General features: G+C 36.6%; 1 protein-coding gene across 2 annotated transcripts in view; it reads right to left on the bottom strand.

Moving 5' to 3' along the window:
- Positions 1 to 20,592, bottom strand: part of STK39 (serine/threonine kinase 39) — a 2,138,083-nt gene that overhangs the window by 1,072,001 nt on the left and 1,045,490 nt on the right. The window contains exons 11-12 of one of the 2 annotated variants that reach the window (XM_044075594.1): positions 5,320 to 5,388; positions 4,468 to 4,590 (exon numbers count right to left, since the gene is read on the bottom strand). In XM_044075594.1, the coding sequence (XP_043931529.1) occupies positions 4,468 to 4,590; positions 5,320 to 5,388 (192 nt within the window). The remainder of the gene's footprint in view (positions 1 to 4,467; positions 4,591 to 5,319; positions 5,389 to 20,592) is intronic. The other variant, XM_044075595.1, reaches the window with a different exon arrangement.

The raw sequence follows: 20,592 nt of genomic DNA, 5'->3' as shown, positions 1-20,592 counted from the left end.
AGCCTATAAAGTAATGTAATTCCAGCTATTTTTTCAAAAAAATTGATGGATTGAAGTTAACCTTCTATATTCCAGTTTCCATTGTTAAAATATATACATTTAGACAGTTACAATAGTGCATGTGCATTTGTGTTCTCTTCCAACGAGGCACACTGTGGATGCATTTCAAACATAAACACTTGATAAAATACATTAAAATAAATTCAACACACGTCTGTATGAACCAGTTTGATATACACGACATACAGTTCTAATACAGTTGTAACACAAGCATCTTATATAAATCATGTTGATATTCACAAATTACATAATTATTTACACAATTCCAGATAGCTGTGCTGGCGATACCTTCCTTCATACAGGTATAACAAAGGGAAATAGCATGAGCAATGATTTGGAACTAGGTAACTAAGAAACATGGTCTGTTTTGATGTAGGTTATCATTTTTTCTACCGTCATAAGAAATTAATAAATGGTCGGTATTTTGAAGTTTTTAATTCTGTCACGATAATATTGTAGTTGCCTGTGGACATCCAGAGTATGAAGAATCCTTTCTCCCTCATTTTTCTAGGTGGACAGGGTACACAGAACGTCTTTCAAAATCATTAAGATATAGGAATGTATTAAAATAGGGGGGGATCCATGGGCAGACATGCTGAAATGGAAGACAAATTAACTTTGACAGAGGAGTAAGAAAAGCTAGTGGATAATAACTCATGCAAATGCAGAATAACAGACATGCTAGCCATAAAAGGGTCTTGGTTTTTATTTTGGCACCAACCAGAAAATCTTTTCCATTTACTAATGTATGATTTCCTAGTAGCAAGGTTCTTTGCCACCTTTAATATCTGAAATGAGTTCTCAGAAAATAGGTATTAAAACTCCATCAATGTGGCAGTTAATCAAAGTTGCTTGAAGCTGTGATATATCAAACAAGCCATGTCGTTTGTGAATAGATCCAGACTGTATGGAAGCTTGTAGCAAGATGTAGATCTTTAGAAGAATGCTCAGTATAAAGAGAAAGGCATACAGGAAGAAGTCACCAAGGAAATTAAAATCTTTAATTTTAGCTACTGTTATCACCAAAAGAAATGTCCTCATTAGGGAAGTCAGGAAAAAAAGCATGCTCTCTGCCTCAGATCACATTCAAGTGCTGGGTCACATTTGATATGGCATCTGAAAGGCATAATTAAGCCCTTCATTGTCAAAATCAGAGAATTCTTCTTCTTCAGAAGAGGGAACTCTCTTCCTTTTAGTAAGGGTAGGAGTGGAAGAAGAAGATGCAAAACAAGAATATGGAAAATTGCTTTAAGCAGCCCTTAAGCAAAGTTAAAAAAAAAGTGTTCTTTGTTCCCTTTCTGACTAGACAGGATCATGAGGAGGGGGTTACATATGGCTTTCTTACATTCCCTTGGAGTATCCAGATGTAATATTCACGTTTGAAGCCACAGACCTGACTTCCATGAGTGACAGCCTTTGGCATCCTCTCTTACAAGGACCTGGTGAATACCTCCCCTAACCCTCAGATAAAATAATCCTTTGTTCTCAGTTATTACCAGCCTCAGACAAACATACAGTATGATCAGACATGTGAGAATCACAGGGCATAGCAGAATCCAAATGGATAATGCAAGAGGGGGCAGGAAAGGCAGATGGATCATGTGGGGGCTGAGAAAATGCCTCAGTGGAATAATTAGTCATAGACTATATATGAGAGAGGAGGGTGTGCAGCTTTCAACAAACAGAACACTCAACAATTTCCTCATCTTTTTCATCTAGGAGGGGTCCACAGCAGAGGAGGATAAATAGTACTGAAGACATATATTAAGATAAATGCAAAATGAGATTACTCTACGGTCTTCTGGGTGAATAGCTGGTAAATTAAACATGATTTAGCAATGTTTTCTCTCCCAAATGGAACAAATAAGTAGCATAGAAACCATTGTACATAATTTGTTACACACAATTACACATCGCTTTTCTGACAGGCATATGAACATTTCTGAGAAAGAATAGACAAGAAATAGGAAGGGTCCCCACAGTGGTGTACTTAAATACCTGAAGATCTTGTTCTAAAACCAACTGTATGGAAACACCAGATGCAATGCTGATGAGAGTCTATATGTACAAATATACATGTGTATAACCTTATGGCACTATGTATAACTACCATATATGACAAACAACTCTTCCAATTTCTGTAAGGTAAATGCCTTTCAACCATAGTATGTATATTCCTTTGTTTACTGTCTTAGCTATGATATTTCTTATTCTTGTATTAACATGCTGTTTACTTATTCTTGTATTACTATTTATACATCTATTACTAGATCTTTTCCCCTCAGGTCTCCACTGAAAATATGCTATAACTGCTCAGATGGAGCATCCCGATTAACAAATATGAAATAAATAAATATATATATATATATATATATATATATATATATATATATATATATATATGCATTTATACGTATATATGCATATATATGTACAGAGAGAGAAAAAGGAAAGTTTCTGAGATTTGGCATGCCTGTTATGTCCCTTTCACGTTAGCACATTCTCTACAGGTGGACGTCTGGTGTATTAGGAAGGCACCTGCATCTTTGGACACTGGTTGGAAGTACACTGTCTTTGGCAGGTTATGTCCACAGGTAAGGATTACTGTAATCTAATGAAGAACATTGGTCATCTACATTGCTGTACCTTACCCTCCTCCTTCCTTTAAATCAAAGACACAGGGGTTGCTCCTCCACAGCTAGACATGGCCTAATCACATATGCAGGGGTTACCTCCCAAGGAAGCACAGCAGTTCTTGGAATAAGATATATCAATGGTTCACAAACAGCTAATTAGGCTAAAGACTCAAATGTGACCAAGTTACCTACCTACCCAACTGTTCATTTACTAAATGCAGTTGATATGTTTTTATATAATGTATTTATCTTATTTACTGATCTAATTATTATGTGAAATCATATCAACATTACTTTTGTGTAGTTTCTTACTGTCAGGTATGTCAGTAGCTTTGTAATGTTAACTCATGTTGAATTTCTACCACAGTTTTGCAAAAATTGAATGTCTTTCCTGGTATCTGCTGTATGCATGTTGGTTGGTTAGCTCTATTCAAGAAATAGGTATTTCAGTACACCATGACATTTACTTAGCTGGATATAGGATAAAATGATATACAAGTCCAGTTTTATGCTGTGTGCTTATTACTAAACATGACTATAAATTAGCTAATACACTGAACAAATAAAACCTTACAGTAGACCAACAGTACATTAATAAGTATCACAATAGAACAGATTACCTTCCTAAATAACTAAAGATAATAAAATAAGGCAAGTAACCTTCAAGAAAATAAGAGATTAACTACTCAGGGGACTCTTCCTTTCCAAATGAAACCATGACTGATCTGATAATGATGCTACATAAACACTTCACACAGAATCTTCAGTGATCAGAACAAGCATGTAAACCAGTAATTTGCTGCTTACAATTTACATCTATAAGAGAGAAAAGTAGAAGGCTTCATTACCAAACAATAACCAAAATGTTTTTCGAAAGTATCACTTGCATTAAATATAAGTATCTCATTACCAGTATTGAAAACAGACAATTATGAGTGGGTCGCTGATTATAACTTACTTATTTGAGACATAGATGCCAAGATATTTACCTTGAAAGCAAAGCTCAAGAGGTAAATCTTGGCATCTATGTCAATAACACATAATAAAGTGTTATGATTAGAGACCCACTCATAACTCTTTGCAGTGCATGGAGCTGTATCTGTTCCATGTACTACTAGATACAGAAAAAAAAGTGCTAAGTATTTTGCTGGCTTTCAAAGCCATAAAACACTTAGTGAACAATATTAGAAAGACTTTAAAAATATATATGTTTATACCAATCTTATCACGTCTCTCAACTGCCCAGATTTTCACAGAACATCCAGATATTTGCCTCACATATTTAGTCATTTTCCCATAAAACCTATGGTTTTCTGATACATCACCGAGGATTGGCGTTATTAAATAATGACATACATTTGAGTTTCAAACATTTTCAGAAAATGCAAGTCAACACTAATTCAGTTATTCTATCAACTTTCCAAGTTTATAAGTCAGGGACACATTACTAGAACAGACAGCAGGCAGAAACCAATCTGCTTTAATTCTGTCCCTGTCATTTGCAGATGCACTGCCGAATGTAAGTGCCTAGAGCAAGACTCCACCCTAACAAGTTAAGCAGAGAGTTTTAACATTTGTTACGATTGGGTCTTGCACTACACTAGCACTTAACCGATTTGTCTTTTTCTGAATATCTGAATGCAATCATCGCACTCCATGCACTACAATGTTTTTAATTACATATGCAGCAGCAGATTCCACCAAAACATAATGATAATCAAGCTTTTTAAGTCGAACAGGTTGTACGCTACGATCATGGAAAGCTTCTTACCCGTTCTTGTGATACTGCTGCCTGCCCTTCTTCACTCTTCTCATCCATTTCATCATCACTCCATTCCCAATCTCCATCCTCCGTTTTGTGGAGATGGCCACTGGAACCAGGTACCCTTCTCACCTGTTTGTAAGTAGGACAATGTAACTATCAGTTACCTACAACAAACAATTTATTTTATTGCTAATGGTACATCTAGTTGTCAGCAAGTAAAAATGTATTTCTTAGTGATTTACAAATGAGCACACCACCTGGAGCTTTTAAATACAAACATATTAGAATATCAATTAAGCCTACAAGTAAAGTTATAAAATGGGGAACAGCATTTCCTTGCAATATGGTTTAAAATAAAATTTAGAGTTACATTTTATAATGCTTCATGTCATCTAAACAGGATAATTAGTGTACATTTTAAATTTTATCAGACTGGCTAATTTAAAGGCTTACAAGAGGACTGGACTCAAGCAGGAAGGCCTAAGATCCAAAGAACATGAAAATGACAAGGAAAAATCAATCAGTCCTTAGGGAATTGCAATAGAAGCCTGGAAAATAGGACTCTTACCACTAGCAAAGTTGGATATTGCAGATAAAAACTGCTCACCTGCACTCCAAGTCAGAGGATCAGTGTGACCACAGTAACTTCACAAATGTAGAAGGCGAAGACAGAGAAAATCAAAAGTATACAGTTCTGATGGTAGCACATTTACTTAAAAAAAAAGCAGAAAAAGCAACACCTAAGAAGCATGCATGCAACACACAGCAAACAGACTACTTGACAGGCACCTCAGAGCAGCCTAACAGAAGCATATAAGGAGCACCCAGCAGCTAAGGGCCAAGTCAAAAATGAAATACCCTTCGGTTGCCATCTTGTTCTTTTTCAGAACCCGACACCATGCTTGTTTTCCCAGGGTTCTGCTCAGCCTACTTAAGCAAAACAAAATAACATCAGGCTATTTTTTAAAGACAATTCAGCAAGCATTCATCATTAATTTGCTGAAAGCAGAGCATGACGGTCATCAGCCACCTGAAGTTTCAAGACAAAAAGTAAAACATAAACAAATGAAAACATTTTTTTCCCAATGATTTAAATCATTGAGAAAAGAGACGAGAAAGCAAAAAGCACATCTGTCTTATGAATCTGTGAGAGCAGGCTCTGCTTATTAGTATGAGTGAGTAAAGCTATACCCTGGCCCTCGTATCCAGATAGCCCTCATTCCACATTCCTAAATTCAATTCATCCCTGCCAACTTCAAACTAGTTTAAAAAGATTTTTTACTGAAAATGTAAGCAGAATTAAAGGAATCAGCAGACTTAATTGAATGTCTTTTGTCTTATAATACAGTGCTTTCCAGATTATACGTGTGTATGTTTAGGTAATTAATTAATAAAACTAGGTTAGTTTAAGACACACTGATACTGTCAGCTGCCACTTTACTTCACAATAACTGGTAGACCAAAGCATCATCTGGAGTGAAGTCACCAGACTTTTATTTACTAATTTATCTATTTACCACTATCAAGCCCATAAAAATGAAGTAAGTTTTAAACAAGTGTTGTTTCTGTTACACATAATATACATCTTTTAAATAAAGTTAGAATTCATTGCAAAATGTAAAAACTGAGTATGTCTCACAACCCGTTTATTATTAAGACTCAGTAATGGTGCAGATGTGCCTCCTCTATTATATGTATTTTCATAAGCATGAATTTTAATCACACCTTCCACTATCATTCATGGCTGTTATTGGCATGACATTGGCTTTCTCTAGTACTGCACGTCTTCAACAGTGTATTTTTAGATAAAAAATGTCACTGCTGGGCACCTAGATGAGCTAGAGATACGCTTTCTCTGAGAATTTTTGCATCAAAATCAAGTTGTTACTTTTCAAACATTTTACTCTAACAGAAAAAAACAGCACTGAATTTGATTCTGTTTCAGATGTGCATCATTCTTCTTTACAACAGCCATACATCTTATAGAATACAGTATTATTTGAATACAGACAATAAAAAAATTACATTAGTTGCAGGGTATGCTAACTATAACAAAGCCTGCACTGCCATCTAGTGGCAATATTATTTTTGACAATTATTTTTCAGTTGAGTCAAGCTTTCTTGAGGTATAATTAACAGACCTATATGGAGACACTGTACACAAATACAGAGACACTGGGACTATAGAATATATTTAATATTTATGATGTATTCAACTTTAGAAAAAAAATATTTATTGGAGTGAGCAAATAGACATGGAAACCTCACCCCTACTTTTTTGACTACCTATTACTGAGATGAAAAATAAAAAACAAACTCCACTAAGGGACAAAATAAATCACATTTTAACAAAGATAGTTATCCTCAAAACTCCACGTGTGCAAAGTCTAGCACCTCAACAGCCAACAGGAAATTCAGGTGAGGAAAACTGAGCTTTTCTTTAAAATGTTCTAGATTCTCATAATAACATATATCTTTGGCACTCTCTCCTGATTACAATGTCAAATTCAATATCCAAAACAAAATCCTTTCCTCTTACTCTGTGACAAAAATGTTCTATTTTTAGTAAACTATAAAGGTGGTGTAGCGGTAGCGTTGTCGCCTCACACCAAGATGCTCCCCCTTTCGATTCTCGGCTGGAGCACCTTCTGTGTAGAGTCTGCATGTCCACCCCGAGGTCGAATGGCGTTCGAAAGACATGCGTGAATGGGCGTGCCTTCGTTGAAAGTTGGGCATCGGGCTGGCACCTCAGCACCATAAAAATCTACTGCCAAACAGCTGACCGGAGTTCCACTGTGGCGACCCCTAACCGGGAAAAGCCGAAAGACAAACAACATAAATGCAATCCGATGACAGGTTCCTGAATGATTTGCTTTCAGATTACATTTTATTTACCCAAGCAATAGATAGTACTCACTAGGCGCAAGTGCCTAGCTTGAGAAGTAACCTGAAACCAGTGGTCTGCTTAAGTACCTTACAGAGAGTCACAGTGTATACAGAGACTGAGGGGCTGAAATACAATACTACAGAATAAGACACATTACCTGCACAAAGCTTTAATATTAGGTACTGCAGAATCAGTCAAGCAGATTAAACATTCAATAACGCATCACATAATCATTACATGGTGAAGACAATTACACTATTTGTTATGGTTTCTTTACAGCGCAGATAACTTTCAAATGTGTGATTCGACACCAGCACCCTCTTCCATCGCTAACAAATGTACTCGCTAGTGTCACTGGTGAGGAATTGCTAAGATTATCAATGGTGTGAGAGGAAAGATGTGCAGTTTACTTTTTTCCTTTCCGATAACCTTCTTGATTAGTGGTGTCTGTGGGAAACTTGTACAAAACCAATTGTAGGAAAGATGATGATGTGATGAAGTGTTACCTAAAAAAGTGTCATTGACAATATGCATGTTTATGTATACAAGACACTTCAATATATACTAAATTAATCACGTACAACCATTTGAAGCACTAACTGATCACCCAACCTCATGAGCAATACAATGTACAAAACCAACACATTCCAACAAATAATGCATAATATTACAATTTGTTGATGGCTATGCTTCCACACCCCCCCTTCATATCTCTCAACCAATCCTAACCAACGGTCCAGAGAAAAATCTTCTTAAGATGCGATTGTTTGTACATGCAATAGCTTGGAATACCTCCACACTAGCAAAAGCTTATGCTTACAATAAACTGAATATATATATTGAATAAATACTGCTGATACTGTGTTTTATAAATACTGTTGATAATGTGTTTTGTATTACATTTCCTGTTAAAAGGTACATATAAGGTATCCCTCCAAAGAAAAAAAAGCATTCATAAGATATTAAGGATAATATCCTTAATGATTTGTGACTCTTGAGCTTCATAATGCACTGATATACTACACCCCCCCCAAATATATATTATCTTACTGTATACATTCCTGGAATCTCTCTATCTGCATGACTGAAGTCTAATCCTCTGAACCCTAACTGTACACTCTTGTGCAGTGCCCAGATGATTTCAGAGAAATGTCAGCATAGAGTACCCGAGACTACACCTTAACCCACAGTAGCAGTAAAACAACATGCATGTGTGCGCACACACACACACACACACACACACACACACACACACACACACACACACACACACACAAATTATGTATTGCTCCATGAATGAATGCAGAGATCAGTAATGTCATACACTTGTTGCTGCAAACTTCTCTTCAGTCACTGCTACATACATTGGTCAATGTGCGTCATGTAGTCAGGAGCCTTCTGGCTCATAGTTCATATGACTACGAGAATGAAATAAAATACCCAAGATAGTCTTTGAAGCCATGACAATGTGTAGTGTATTGCGGTACTCTAAATGTCAATACATCAATCTGTAGTGACTTCCTCAAGGTATTTGTATTGCAGGAGTACCTTAGAACTGATGTCTCATCATGACGTTGACTGATGCTCTTTTATGATAGAAATCAGAGCTATGATTCAACACTCAGAACAGGCTGGATATGATGGAAGTAATTATTTGTTGTTGGATGATTATTTTGAATTGTCTTTTTTGAGCTGAGGAAAAAATCAAACTTCTGGGAACTAACCTCTGATCACTCCAGTGAACTACTATTAAAATAAAAATGATTAGTCCTGAGTTTGGTTGGTCAGTTGTTAGTGTGTTTGTGATAAGCAAACTGTTAACATTATTCTTACTGTGTTGCCATTTTGTACAACATTAAATTTTTGTTTTAATGCAAATGCTAGTGATTTCTGATATTACTAACACTGCCTGACAGCATGACTGTAAAGTCTGTTTTGTGACAAGGCATCAGAACCAGTGTTGTTTTCATAAACTTAAACTGAAAACGCCATTCTAGTTAGAGAAATCTTCCGATGAGTTGAGTAGCATCCACCATGCTCAGAATAAGCAGTTTGCACTGTGAATCAATAGTTTTACTTCACAAAGAGGTGATTTTATCTATTTTCAGATGTCTTGCCCTAGAAACTGATTTTTCATAGAGTATTAAAACTTTTAACCCACCCGGACTTTGCAAAGCCATTTCCTAGACCAGTTATGGAAGCAGAAGTTTGCACATTTTAGAAAAGCAACCAAGGTAGTCACAGAAGCCTAAGAAATTCAGACAAACACTTGTTGTATGCTATAGGAAAGGAAGTGAAAGCAGTTTGTTTTCATCCTCAGAGGGGCAGTATTACATATCAGTTAGCAATTCATAAAAGGGAAGGCATCTCTGATCAGTATTAGCAAAAAATTACGGGCACTCATAAAATCATCTAAGGCCAGCTTCGAGAGAAAAATTACACAGGACACTAAGGATAATCACAAGGCTTTCTTTAGTTATGTTAGGAACCTGGGTGGAAATTCCCAGATATGCTCAGAATTAGTCCAAAATGACAAAAAATACACCAAACCCACAGACATTGCCAACATCCTAGCTGACAGGTTCAGCACAAACTTCTCCCCCCCCTCCCCACCAAAAGGGCAAATATCTATCCCAGCAGAGTGCTGCCCCCCCTGATATCTCAGATGCTCAGGTAAGAGCTGCCCTCTCCAAAGCAAAAAAACACAGCATCAATGGGACCAGACGGTATCCTGGGCTGCGTCCTACATGAACTCCAAGAAGAGCTAAACCCAAACATAAAACTACTGTTCAATCTCAGCCTTACTACAGGATATGTACCCAAAGAGTGGCGTACAGCAACAGTGGTCCCTCTCCACAAAGGTGGTGCCTCAACGGATCCTGGAAACTATCGCCCCATAAGCCTGACTAGCTTGGTCTGCAAAGCTATGGAAAGGATCATCATGGACCTTATAAATAAAGATATTGGGGGCCTACAGACACTGGATCCTACCCAGTTTGGCTTTGTTAAGGGCAGATCCTGCCTCTTAAACCTGGTTGATTTCTTTGAAACAGTCACCAAGGCCATTGACAAGGGGAAGGTGGTCCACACAGCCTACCTGGACCTCGCAAAAGCCTTCGATACAATACCCCACTCGGGCATTATAGATAAGCTCACCAGCTTAAATATAAACCCCTATGTCACTAGATGGGTTGCAAACTGGCTCAAGGACAGAACCCACATGGTTAGAATTGCTGGAGCTATGTTAGACTCCAAACCAGTTACAAGTGGCGTCCCACAAGGCTCAGTCCTGGGACCTGTCTTGTTCAGTATATATTTCTCGGAGGTACAGGCCAACACGGAAGGACTGTGGCTGACCAAGTTTGCAGATGACTGCAAACTGGGCGCCATAATCGACACTCCAGCCGACACAAGCATCCTCCAAAAGGGCCTCATAGAAACAGACAACTGGTGCCAGAGCCATGGCCTCAAGCTAAACGCCAAAAAGTGTATAGTCATCCCTTTGGCAAAAACAAAGTGCCCACAAATTACCACATAGGTAGTAATCCATTAAGTACAGAAGAAGTAATTAGGGACCTGGGTGCCCAAGTTGATAGCAATCTCTTATTTGACAACCACGTGGCCAAAGTGGTTAGAAAAACATTTTATATAGCCCACCTAATCATGAAGGGATTCACATCTAGATCAGGGGAGGTCATCGTGCCTCTTTACTCATCCCTCATCAGGCCCATAATTGAGTACAATGCCACTTTTGGGATGTACCTTACCAGACACCTGCAGCAACTGGAAAGACCCTAAAAGTACCTCACCAAGAGGATCAAAGGGCTCAAACAGATGCCATATGCTGCCCGGTTAAAGAAACTCCAGCTCTACTCAGTGGCATACTGCCTGCTCAGAGGCAATCTGTGCCTGACGTATAAAGCCATGTCCAACCCGGAATTAATGGACATGCTGCACCTCAGAAAATCCAAATCCCATCGAGCTACACGCTCGAGAGACTTGAAAATCAGCACTGAAATAAATAGGACATGCTGGAGGGACAGATTCATAACCCAGAGGCTCCCTTCACTCTGGAATAAAATCCCAGTCCAGGTTAGGCAGAGTCCCTCATTGTCTCTCTTCAAGAGGAATCTTGATGAGTGGATGGGAGATCGTAGGTTTACCCTGGGTATCACTTCTGTGTCACTGTTAGACAGAGGCACAGTATACTAACCTTGAAAAAGGGCATAAAAAATTTAATTTAAAATGGGTGGCGAAAGCCAAACACACTCTGACTAGGCTTATAAATGCCCTAGGGCAGATAGCCTAGTATGAACCTATGAACCTATAAGCTTGGTGAATTTTTTTTTTTGACAAAAATAAATACTTATTATGAAAGGGCAGATTTCCACAGATGCATGCAAGCCAAAAGTAAAAACTTTTGTAAGAAGAGTTTAATGAAATGAATATTAACAGATTAGAGACAGAACTGTAATAGGGCTGTATATATAAAAGTTGCAAACAGAGGTGAATTTAACTTTGGAAAAAACAGCTAGTAGCTAGTGGGAGACTGAACTAGTAAAGAAAAAAAAATACTAGCATCAAAGCTGAACTTAACTTTTCTGGCACCTGTTTAGTTCCTTGATCAGGTGCATCCCCCAACTTGAAGTCACTTGCTGCAAACATACCAAGTGCCACAGCATAAATACCACACAGGGAAGATGCTGATCAGGTGGTAGTACAATACTGGCATTCAGGAATTAATGCTTCAGCCTTGACCACACATGCTATATCAGCATGCACTTCTGCTGGTAATACTCTATCTCACAATCAGCATAATCCTATAGTGTCCCCTGACCCTTGCTCTTAAGGCAGCTGCCCTCATTTGCCTCACCCTAACCACATTTCTAGTTAGCATTAATATGGAAAATAGAGTATGAGGGGTAAAACACAGAGAAAACAGGAAGTTTAAAAAGAAAAATTGCACAAATCAAAGTAAATATGTGCAAAAAAGCAAACAATGCAAACCTGGTACAAGAATAGGGCATATCTGTCATGATGATGAATCAGAGAAGTGTGCAGCATGAGGAGGGTATAAGAAATGTAAAATATTGAAACATGTTACTGTCATTTGCAAGACAAAATGGAAAATAATGTTCAGAAAGTGTTTTTCTCAAACTTGATGACTGACCAGAAAAACTCCCCATTCATGGAATTTGAATATCAAGACTGATACAGGGATTGATGTCACTCTGATGCTACATGTGACCTATAGAAACATTTTGATTAACTTGTAGTTGTGTGAAGCTGAGACACAAATACATAATCTTGTGGGCAAACTCAAAAGCATTGTTAGATTTCTAAATTTACCAGGAAGGGTCCACACGGATGAGTTCTGGCCTTACATGCTGGATGGTCCACACACAAATAGTCTACTCAGCAGAATTGTAGCATGGGAAATGGGGCCGACTGCCAAGATAAACAAAGTCAGCATGGATGTGTTTGGTAAAGTTAGGCTTTTCCAATGGTGACCCAGTAAAAACATAAAATTAAAGCCAAATGTTGTCTCATATGCCTTGATCACATGAAGAAGAGTGCCATTTCCTATGCAGTGTGAAGCAGGGGAAGAACAAAATAGAATTCAGGAACTTGGTGTACTTGAAAGTGAAAATGAATGCTGTGCACCAATGTTCCAGGTCATGAAAAAGAATGGCATTGTTCAAATATGTATCGATTTAAAAAGGCTTAATAATGTACTCATGGAAGAAAGGTCTATTCTAGATATGAAAGAGCACATAAACTGGTCAATTCCAAATATCCTACATTAGATGCTTCCAGTGGGTTTTGGCAAATATTTCTAGAGGAAGATAGTCAAAAGCTGACAGCCTTCATTACTCCAGTGGGAAAGACTGATATTTGGTATAATGTTCGCACCAGAAATATTTCAAAGTAAAATGAGTGACTTTGTAAAAGGGCATGAGAGGTGTGCTATTGTCAAGACAGACAAGCTGATATTATCGTCTTGAAAAAGAGACATATGAATCAAGGTTGTAGACACTGTTACAAACCATTAAAGATTCAGGTTTGAAATTAAACCAAGACAAAAGCTACTTTGGAAAGACTGAACTTCAATATTTTGGTCAATGCATAAGTGCTAGTGGAATAAGCCCAAAGTTTTAGCAATTGTTTGTCTAAACAGTCCAACTGGTGTGACTGAGATGCAACAAGCCCCAAGTATGATTAATTCCTTGAGAAAGTTTATGCCAGTTCTGCCCACCATGCTACATTTGCTGATAGTCTTGTTAAAGAAAGGTGACCCTAGCCATGTGGAGATGATCAAGTCCATGCCTTCTGCATAATAAATTAAATGTTAACTGCTGCTACTGCAGTGTTTGATGGTAAAGCATGAGGCTCTTAATCTGAGGGTTAATGTTTTGAACCCCATGTTGATTGAGTCCCTTTTCAGTCTAGCAGTTGGCAAACAGGGTTAAGTCTATGAGCTGTATTTCCTGTATACAGAGTTGGATTCCATCGGCTCTCATTTGCCTACTTTTAGGTTGCCTTGAAAACAGACTGTATGTCCAGTGGGCCTACCTCATTAACAAATTGGTATTATTATCATTATTATGTGAATAAGCTGTTAATAATAAGCACTGATGCTATTAGCTATGACCCAGGTGCAGCATTACTCCAAATGGATGGCATGCTCTTGCTTATTGCTCCAGAATGCTGAGCGATGCTGAACAGAGATAAACACAGACTGAAATACAGTTCATTATAAGTGTGTGGGCATGTGAGAAATTCTCCAGATACTTATTAGGGATAGAGAGTTTCCATCCCCAGATGACTACAATGCCATTGGTTCCACTAATAAATTCCTATTGTTTAGGTAAAGTATCTGTCAGATGTTAAAGACTACTTTTGAGACTGAGATAATTAAATGTCAACGCAATCCATATGCCTGCTCAGGGTGGATATATTATCCAGAAATCCTATACATGACTAAATGCAGTCTGATACCAAAGATTATGTTGCCACCTAAGTGCAGAACATCATAATAATGAGAACAATGACTGTTAAGCGACTAAAGAAGTTGATTATCAGGTTATCAAAACTGAGCATATTTAAACTTTTAAAAGCTATGACTACTAAAAGAGTAAAGAATTTAAAACAAGTTACCAAGAATGACCATGAATTACAAACTGTTATCAGATATGTCTATAAAGGATGGTTCTTCTGTTAAATTAAAACAAAACATTTCACATACAAGTATTACACAATCACAGCACAACTGTCAGAACATTATGGCTTGCTACTGTACCAAGACAGAATAGTACCACCCATATCACTATATACCTATGTGTTAAAAGAAATACAAGGAGACCAAGATCTCGCAAAATCCTGGGAAACAGCAAAAATGTTAGTGTGGCTGCCAAACATTACTCAAGACATGGCAAAGCTTGTGTCAATGAGTCAGTTCTGTAGTATCCATGAACCATCTCAAAGAGGATAACCATTACATCAGCACCTTGACCACAAGATTGATGGAAAGAATAGCAGCTGAATTGTCTGAGTTTTTGAGTAACAACTACTTGACATAAGTGGATTATTACTCTCGTATTGAGATACTATATATATATACCAACTGCAACTAGCCAACAAATAATGGCAAGTTTCAAGACACTTTTCAAAAGATATGGAATACCCATCAACCCAGTTACAGATAATGGTACACAGCTTGTGTCAGGTTGATTATAGCAGTTTGCTAATGACAATGGTTTTACTCATATTATGTCAAATCTTTGCTATCCTCACTCAAATGCTCCCAGTGAGAGACCAGTCCAAACAGCTAAAATTATCTTGAGAGTACCTTATCCCCATAAAGCTCATATCATATTGAACTACTCCACACAGTGCTGCAGGAGTAAGTCCAATCGAGCTAATGGCTGGAAGACAAATAAGGTCTAACTTGCTAATGTCAGAATCCAAACTTGAGCCAAAACTATTCCAGATGAATGCATTATACAAAATGAGCAAAAGAGCTAAAGCTTCACACAAGAGATGCTACTGTCTGCAACAGAAGCTAGTCAACCCAACTACTACTTGGCACTCAATCAAGTCAACCAGTATGCCTAAAGTTGGTGTGAGAGAAAGTGGGACACAACTGATTTTGCAGTGTGAAAATGTAATAAACAGAGGTCATACATAGAGCAAATACAGGATGGTGTCATAGTTAGATGTGATTACAGGACTACCCAATCAGTTGCAGGTGAGTCTAAAACTGAAAGCTGCATTTTTGCTAGACAATCCCATGTGTTCGGGATGCGGATAACCATTTCCTCATTTAGTCAGAGTGTTCCAGTTTCATGAAATGGGTTATTACAAACCCAATATCCTAGATAACAGTGGAAGTCCTGAATCCACAATATAAGAAAAAAGTCCATTCCATGACAAATCTAGTGAAACTGTTCCGCAGAGGGACTATAGATGAAATACTATTCGCTGTAAATTTTTTTGTCTATTTTCCTTCTACAAGCACCTGTTGCATTCAAGTGATTTGTAGCAGATGAAGTTAGAACTCTGACCAGATACCAGAATTGCAACCGAGTTGTACGGAAAGACAAGTGACTGTTTTCAAATTTTCTTCATATACAAAATATATCCTCTACAAATGATGCCTACCTCATTTGCTACTCTTTCATAAATAATAAATATAGCATATATAAAAATTTGTAGCACTTGTAGTCACTGTGTTGCCAGAATGTTGAATATGGGCATGTACACATATCCTTCCTTCACAGTTTTATAGAGAGGTTTCTCATGCCTTTGATAGGGGAGTGGGACAAGTGAGGATAAGAAATGCATCGCTGCTATGTGCCTGTATGCAATGTGAATATGTATATATGGTAGCACTAAGAAGAATATATAACGTTGCTGTTTTGAGAAGCGATGTATCCCATAAAGTGTAGAGTCTGGTTTGCCAATGTGATTGTGTTCATGATAAGTTGATGTTAACATAATTTTGTACTGGTATATCAATGCTATTAATAATTATCTACTATTCGTGAATTGTAACATTATTATAAATTGTATTTTAAAAGTACAGCAGGTGCTAACTGCAATGGGCTGCATGGCTAAAAGTAATGAATGATTTGCTATCTGTATTATAATACAGAATGCTACAGTTAATGAAAGTATGAGTGAAAATACTCCTAACTGCAGTCTCAGTGACACATTCACCTTTGGTGCAGATGGCTGTGGGTTTCATTCCCACTTCAGTAAATTGGATCCGTTTTCTAATACTGACACTGCAATGCAACCTAAGGAGGGTGCTATACTCTTGAGCCTGCTGTCCTTTGGATGACACACTAAACCCAGGCCCCATCTGCCTGAGGTAATGGCAACAAAGATGCATGTAAAAGATCTCATGGCATTCATCAAAAAGGGTAGGAGTACTTTATTAAAATATAGATTAAAAAATCATTTTAAGCAGAAAAAAATTCAAGAAGGAAAAACAAAAACAATTTCACAAAGAATAAAAATGAAAACAATTGTAAAACATTAATCAAACATGCTCTCCTTTATTAACTACAAAATATGCCTAACTATTCTTGTTTATCCCCCTCACTCTTTATATCCCTCTCACTCTTTATTCTTCAACAAAAACATTATATCAATAATTTCAACCATTTCACACCTCTTATTAAATAATATCTCCCTTGTCCTTGCTTGCCACTTTGAAAAACTATGACAATACTTATTTTATCTTTTTGGTCTTGCACATTCTTTTCATATCTCTCATAATAGTGATATGTTTATTATTTAACCATGTATACTTTTTAACTGTATCCAATAACTTCCTTACTCTGGGACATTCCATAGACACATGATCCATTGCCTCATTTTTATCTCATTTTTATGTAGTTCCTTTCATTTGCAGTCTTATACTTTATTTCCTCTTTCACCAGTATCTTTTTCAACATTAGTCTCCACATAAAACCTGGACTGCCCTCCCATCTGTGGTTCTTTGTGCGTCACATTTGAGTTGTACTGCTAGGCTTATAAGGGCCCTAATTAGCTTAGTATACACCTATGAACCATCTCTTATACATTTTCCTTCTTTCCTTTACGGCTAATTATAGTTTATCATCCAAACTCCCTCTGTGGTTCTGTTTAGAAAAACCCTGCACAATTTTTTCATACCTTAGTTTTTTTTCCTAATTTCTTTGACTTTTATTTTTAACTCTTCCTCATCACTTTTTCCTTTGTTACCAGTTCTTTTGAAGCTTTTTGTATCCTTCCAACATTCTAAATATTTTATAGTCAAAATTCTCGCCAGTACTTTATCTTTATCATACCTCAATGCCTTTAAAATCTATTATAAACATGATGCCAGATATACAACTGGATCCTTTAAGTTTAATCCTTCCTGCTACATCTCATTATAAACAAAACCTCCTCTGATTGGGTTATCCCATAAATACTGAATATTATTTGTAAACAATTCTTTCTCCAAAGCTACAAGAAAAACTGACTACAAACCTAAACAACAATTTTCATAAGATTGTTGTGTTGATCAAATGCACATTTTAAAAAAATAAAACTAAACATCTCTATAATTTACTCATTTCCTGCACAACTACTACTTAACAAATCTTGTCAATACTTCTTTATTCTTTCATAATAGCCAAATATTATTTCTATATTTCAATTTGTTTTCTATTAAAACATGCTCCCACTTTCTTTACTACGGCCTTAAACCCTTTGCATTTTTCCTTATTACTGTTCAGTCCTACTTAACCCAAATGATTCTCCACCTTCTTAATTACTTTTACTGCCCACACCATATTTCTGGCTATGATAACCATATCTATGTTGGACTTCATTAATGGTATTTCAACACCTTGTTTAAATTTATAAACACACTCTTCCAAAGCCTTCTTAGTTTCATAAGTAGGTTTGTAGATAGATACTAGGCTATTGATCGACAAGGATCTTTGGAAGCCTAGTCATACACTGCAGTTAATTTTTAACCCTTATATATTAAGTACAGGTAACTCATTGATGAGCAGAGCATTTACATGTTGACCCTCTAGATGACAAGCAAGAGTGCTAACCCAGTGGTGAATTTCCAATTACTCATCCATTCATCCAGATTACATTTGAGCAGCATAAGAGAAGTACTTTGCTTTATGCAAAGTGGAAGATTATTCCTTTTTTCTATTACCATATTCATTATTATGCCAATAATAAACTACTTAAATACTTTTGCCTTACTCACTCATTTATATTAATCATCTTACCCAGATGTTTATTATAATTCCTACATTATACTCATATGCTGACTTCACTAATCCTAAACTCCGCTTGTCTAAATAATAAGGTTCTAAAATGTTGAACAACTGTCTTCTTTCAATATTATCAAACACTTTTTCTGTGTCACAGTCTACAATCCTTACTTCCCCACCATAGTCTTTAATATTATCAATTTTTATTTAACGATTATGCATATCTTTTTGGCTTGCTATTTTTTTTTCTGCCATAAATTTTTCTCTAAATACACTTCAAAATCCTTTCAAATCTTAGCCTGCATTGTTCTCATCATAACGTTATAATCTGCCTTTATTAGTGTTATAGATCTCCAATTATTTAAAACTTCCTCACAGCCTTTCTTCCAGACCAATTTTATAATACATTCACAAATTCTTCCATCAGTAAATCCATCTTCTTTTCATTCATTTATTTTCAATATTATCTTGTATCATCATTTTTCCATTTCCTTATAACAGTTATTATTCCATCTGGTACAGGTGTCAAATTCTCATTTACTTTTTGTAGTACCTCCTTTATCTCTTTTACTGTCATTTTTCTTCTCAACTCATCATTTTCCTTGGTTAATGCCATAACTACCCAATCCCTTTCCTTATTCTATCATCTTCATACCTTTTTGTTATAAAAGTAATCACTTACTTTTCATCTGTTTCTGCATATTACCTCTCATTTTTGTGTAATTAAACCTTCTATCATAATATTTTGATTTTTTTTTAGTTTTTCCAAATAAATGGAAATATTTCTTTTGTACCTTGCACCAAACAATGTTGACTGTCCAATAATCCCACAAATTCTTTTCATATTTTTCTCACACAATTCTTTCTCTTTTCATAAGTAATCATTTCTTTCTAATAAACCTAACAAGTATTCTGAAATCTTCATGTATTTCATTTATTCTTTACCATAAAGCTTTTTCTGTTTCTGAATATATTATTTTCATCTCTACTTTATATTTGACCTACCACTCTCAGTCCAGTTGTTGCATTTAAACCTTTTTTATTTCATTGTCTTATTATTTTTTTTTTATTTATCTTTTGTTAACCAGGTTAGTCACACTAGGCTAGTGGCCTCCTTTCAGGGGATACACAAGGTTGAATTTTATACTGCTGGGGTAAATTTGATTACAGTACCGGGGAACTTCCCTACTCATGACTTGTACTCTCGGCTTGTCTAATGTGTGTGCACATCCCATTCCTAGCACAGTGGCAGCTGGGAGGACAGTGTGCAAGATGGAGAGAGCAATGGAACGACTGGATGAGAAGACAAGCTCTAAAGAAGACACCTGTGATGTTGTAGAGGATTCAGAATGCTTGTTTCAGAAGGAATTGTTTGCTGTATTGGAGGATGTGGGAAAATGGGAAAAGAGGAGTGTATTGTTAGAACCCTTCAGTTGGGAGTGTTGCAGGATGATATATTAAACAAGATGATAAACCAAAGTGAACCAGAGAATGAAGTGTCATGGGGAGAAATAACAGAGAAAATCCAGGGAGAGGAAGTAGAGGATATTATGAGAGGTGACAGTACACAAAATCAGAAAACATATGCAGAGGCAATGGCTAATATTGGTGGAGAGCAGGAAAAAAAATTTCTCACTACAAATTGTCTTTTGATGCTAAGTAAAAGAAACAAGGAGATTGACATACTTCCTTTAGGGCATAAAGTATATGAGGCAAGAGCCTTTGTTTTAATAAAGAGATATTTTGTGATTTTTTTGAGCCTGTACAAAGTATGGAAAAGTTTTTTGTGTAAATATGAAAAAAGACATTTAGCGGAATGATTATGCAGTGAAAGCTTTTTTTCAAGAGACAAAAAGGAAAATACATATGCAATTTTAGAGGTTGAAGGACAGACTTTGAAAGGACATTTAAAAATATTTGCAATAAAGTGACAATAATTTCAAATGTTTGTGATATTAGGGGTTTATGGACTGCTGG

Source organism: Protopterus annectens, chromosome 6.part1 (genome assembly GCF_019279795.1).
Source record: "Protopterus annectens isolate FY-2018-M chromosome 6.part1, PAN1.0, whole genome shotgun sequence".
Lineage (NCBI taxonomy): Eukaryota > Metazoa > Chordata > Ceratodontiformes > Protopteridae > Protopterus > Protopterus annectens.
The sequence above is the reverse complement of the archived record's forward strand: the minus strand, read 5'-3'. Positions and strand labels throughout refer to the sequence as shown.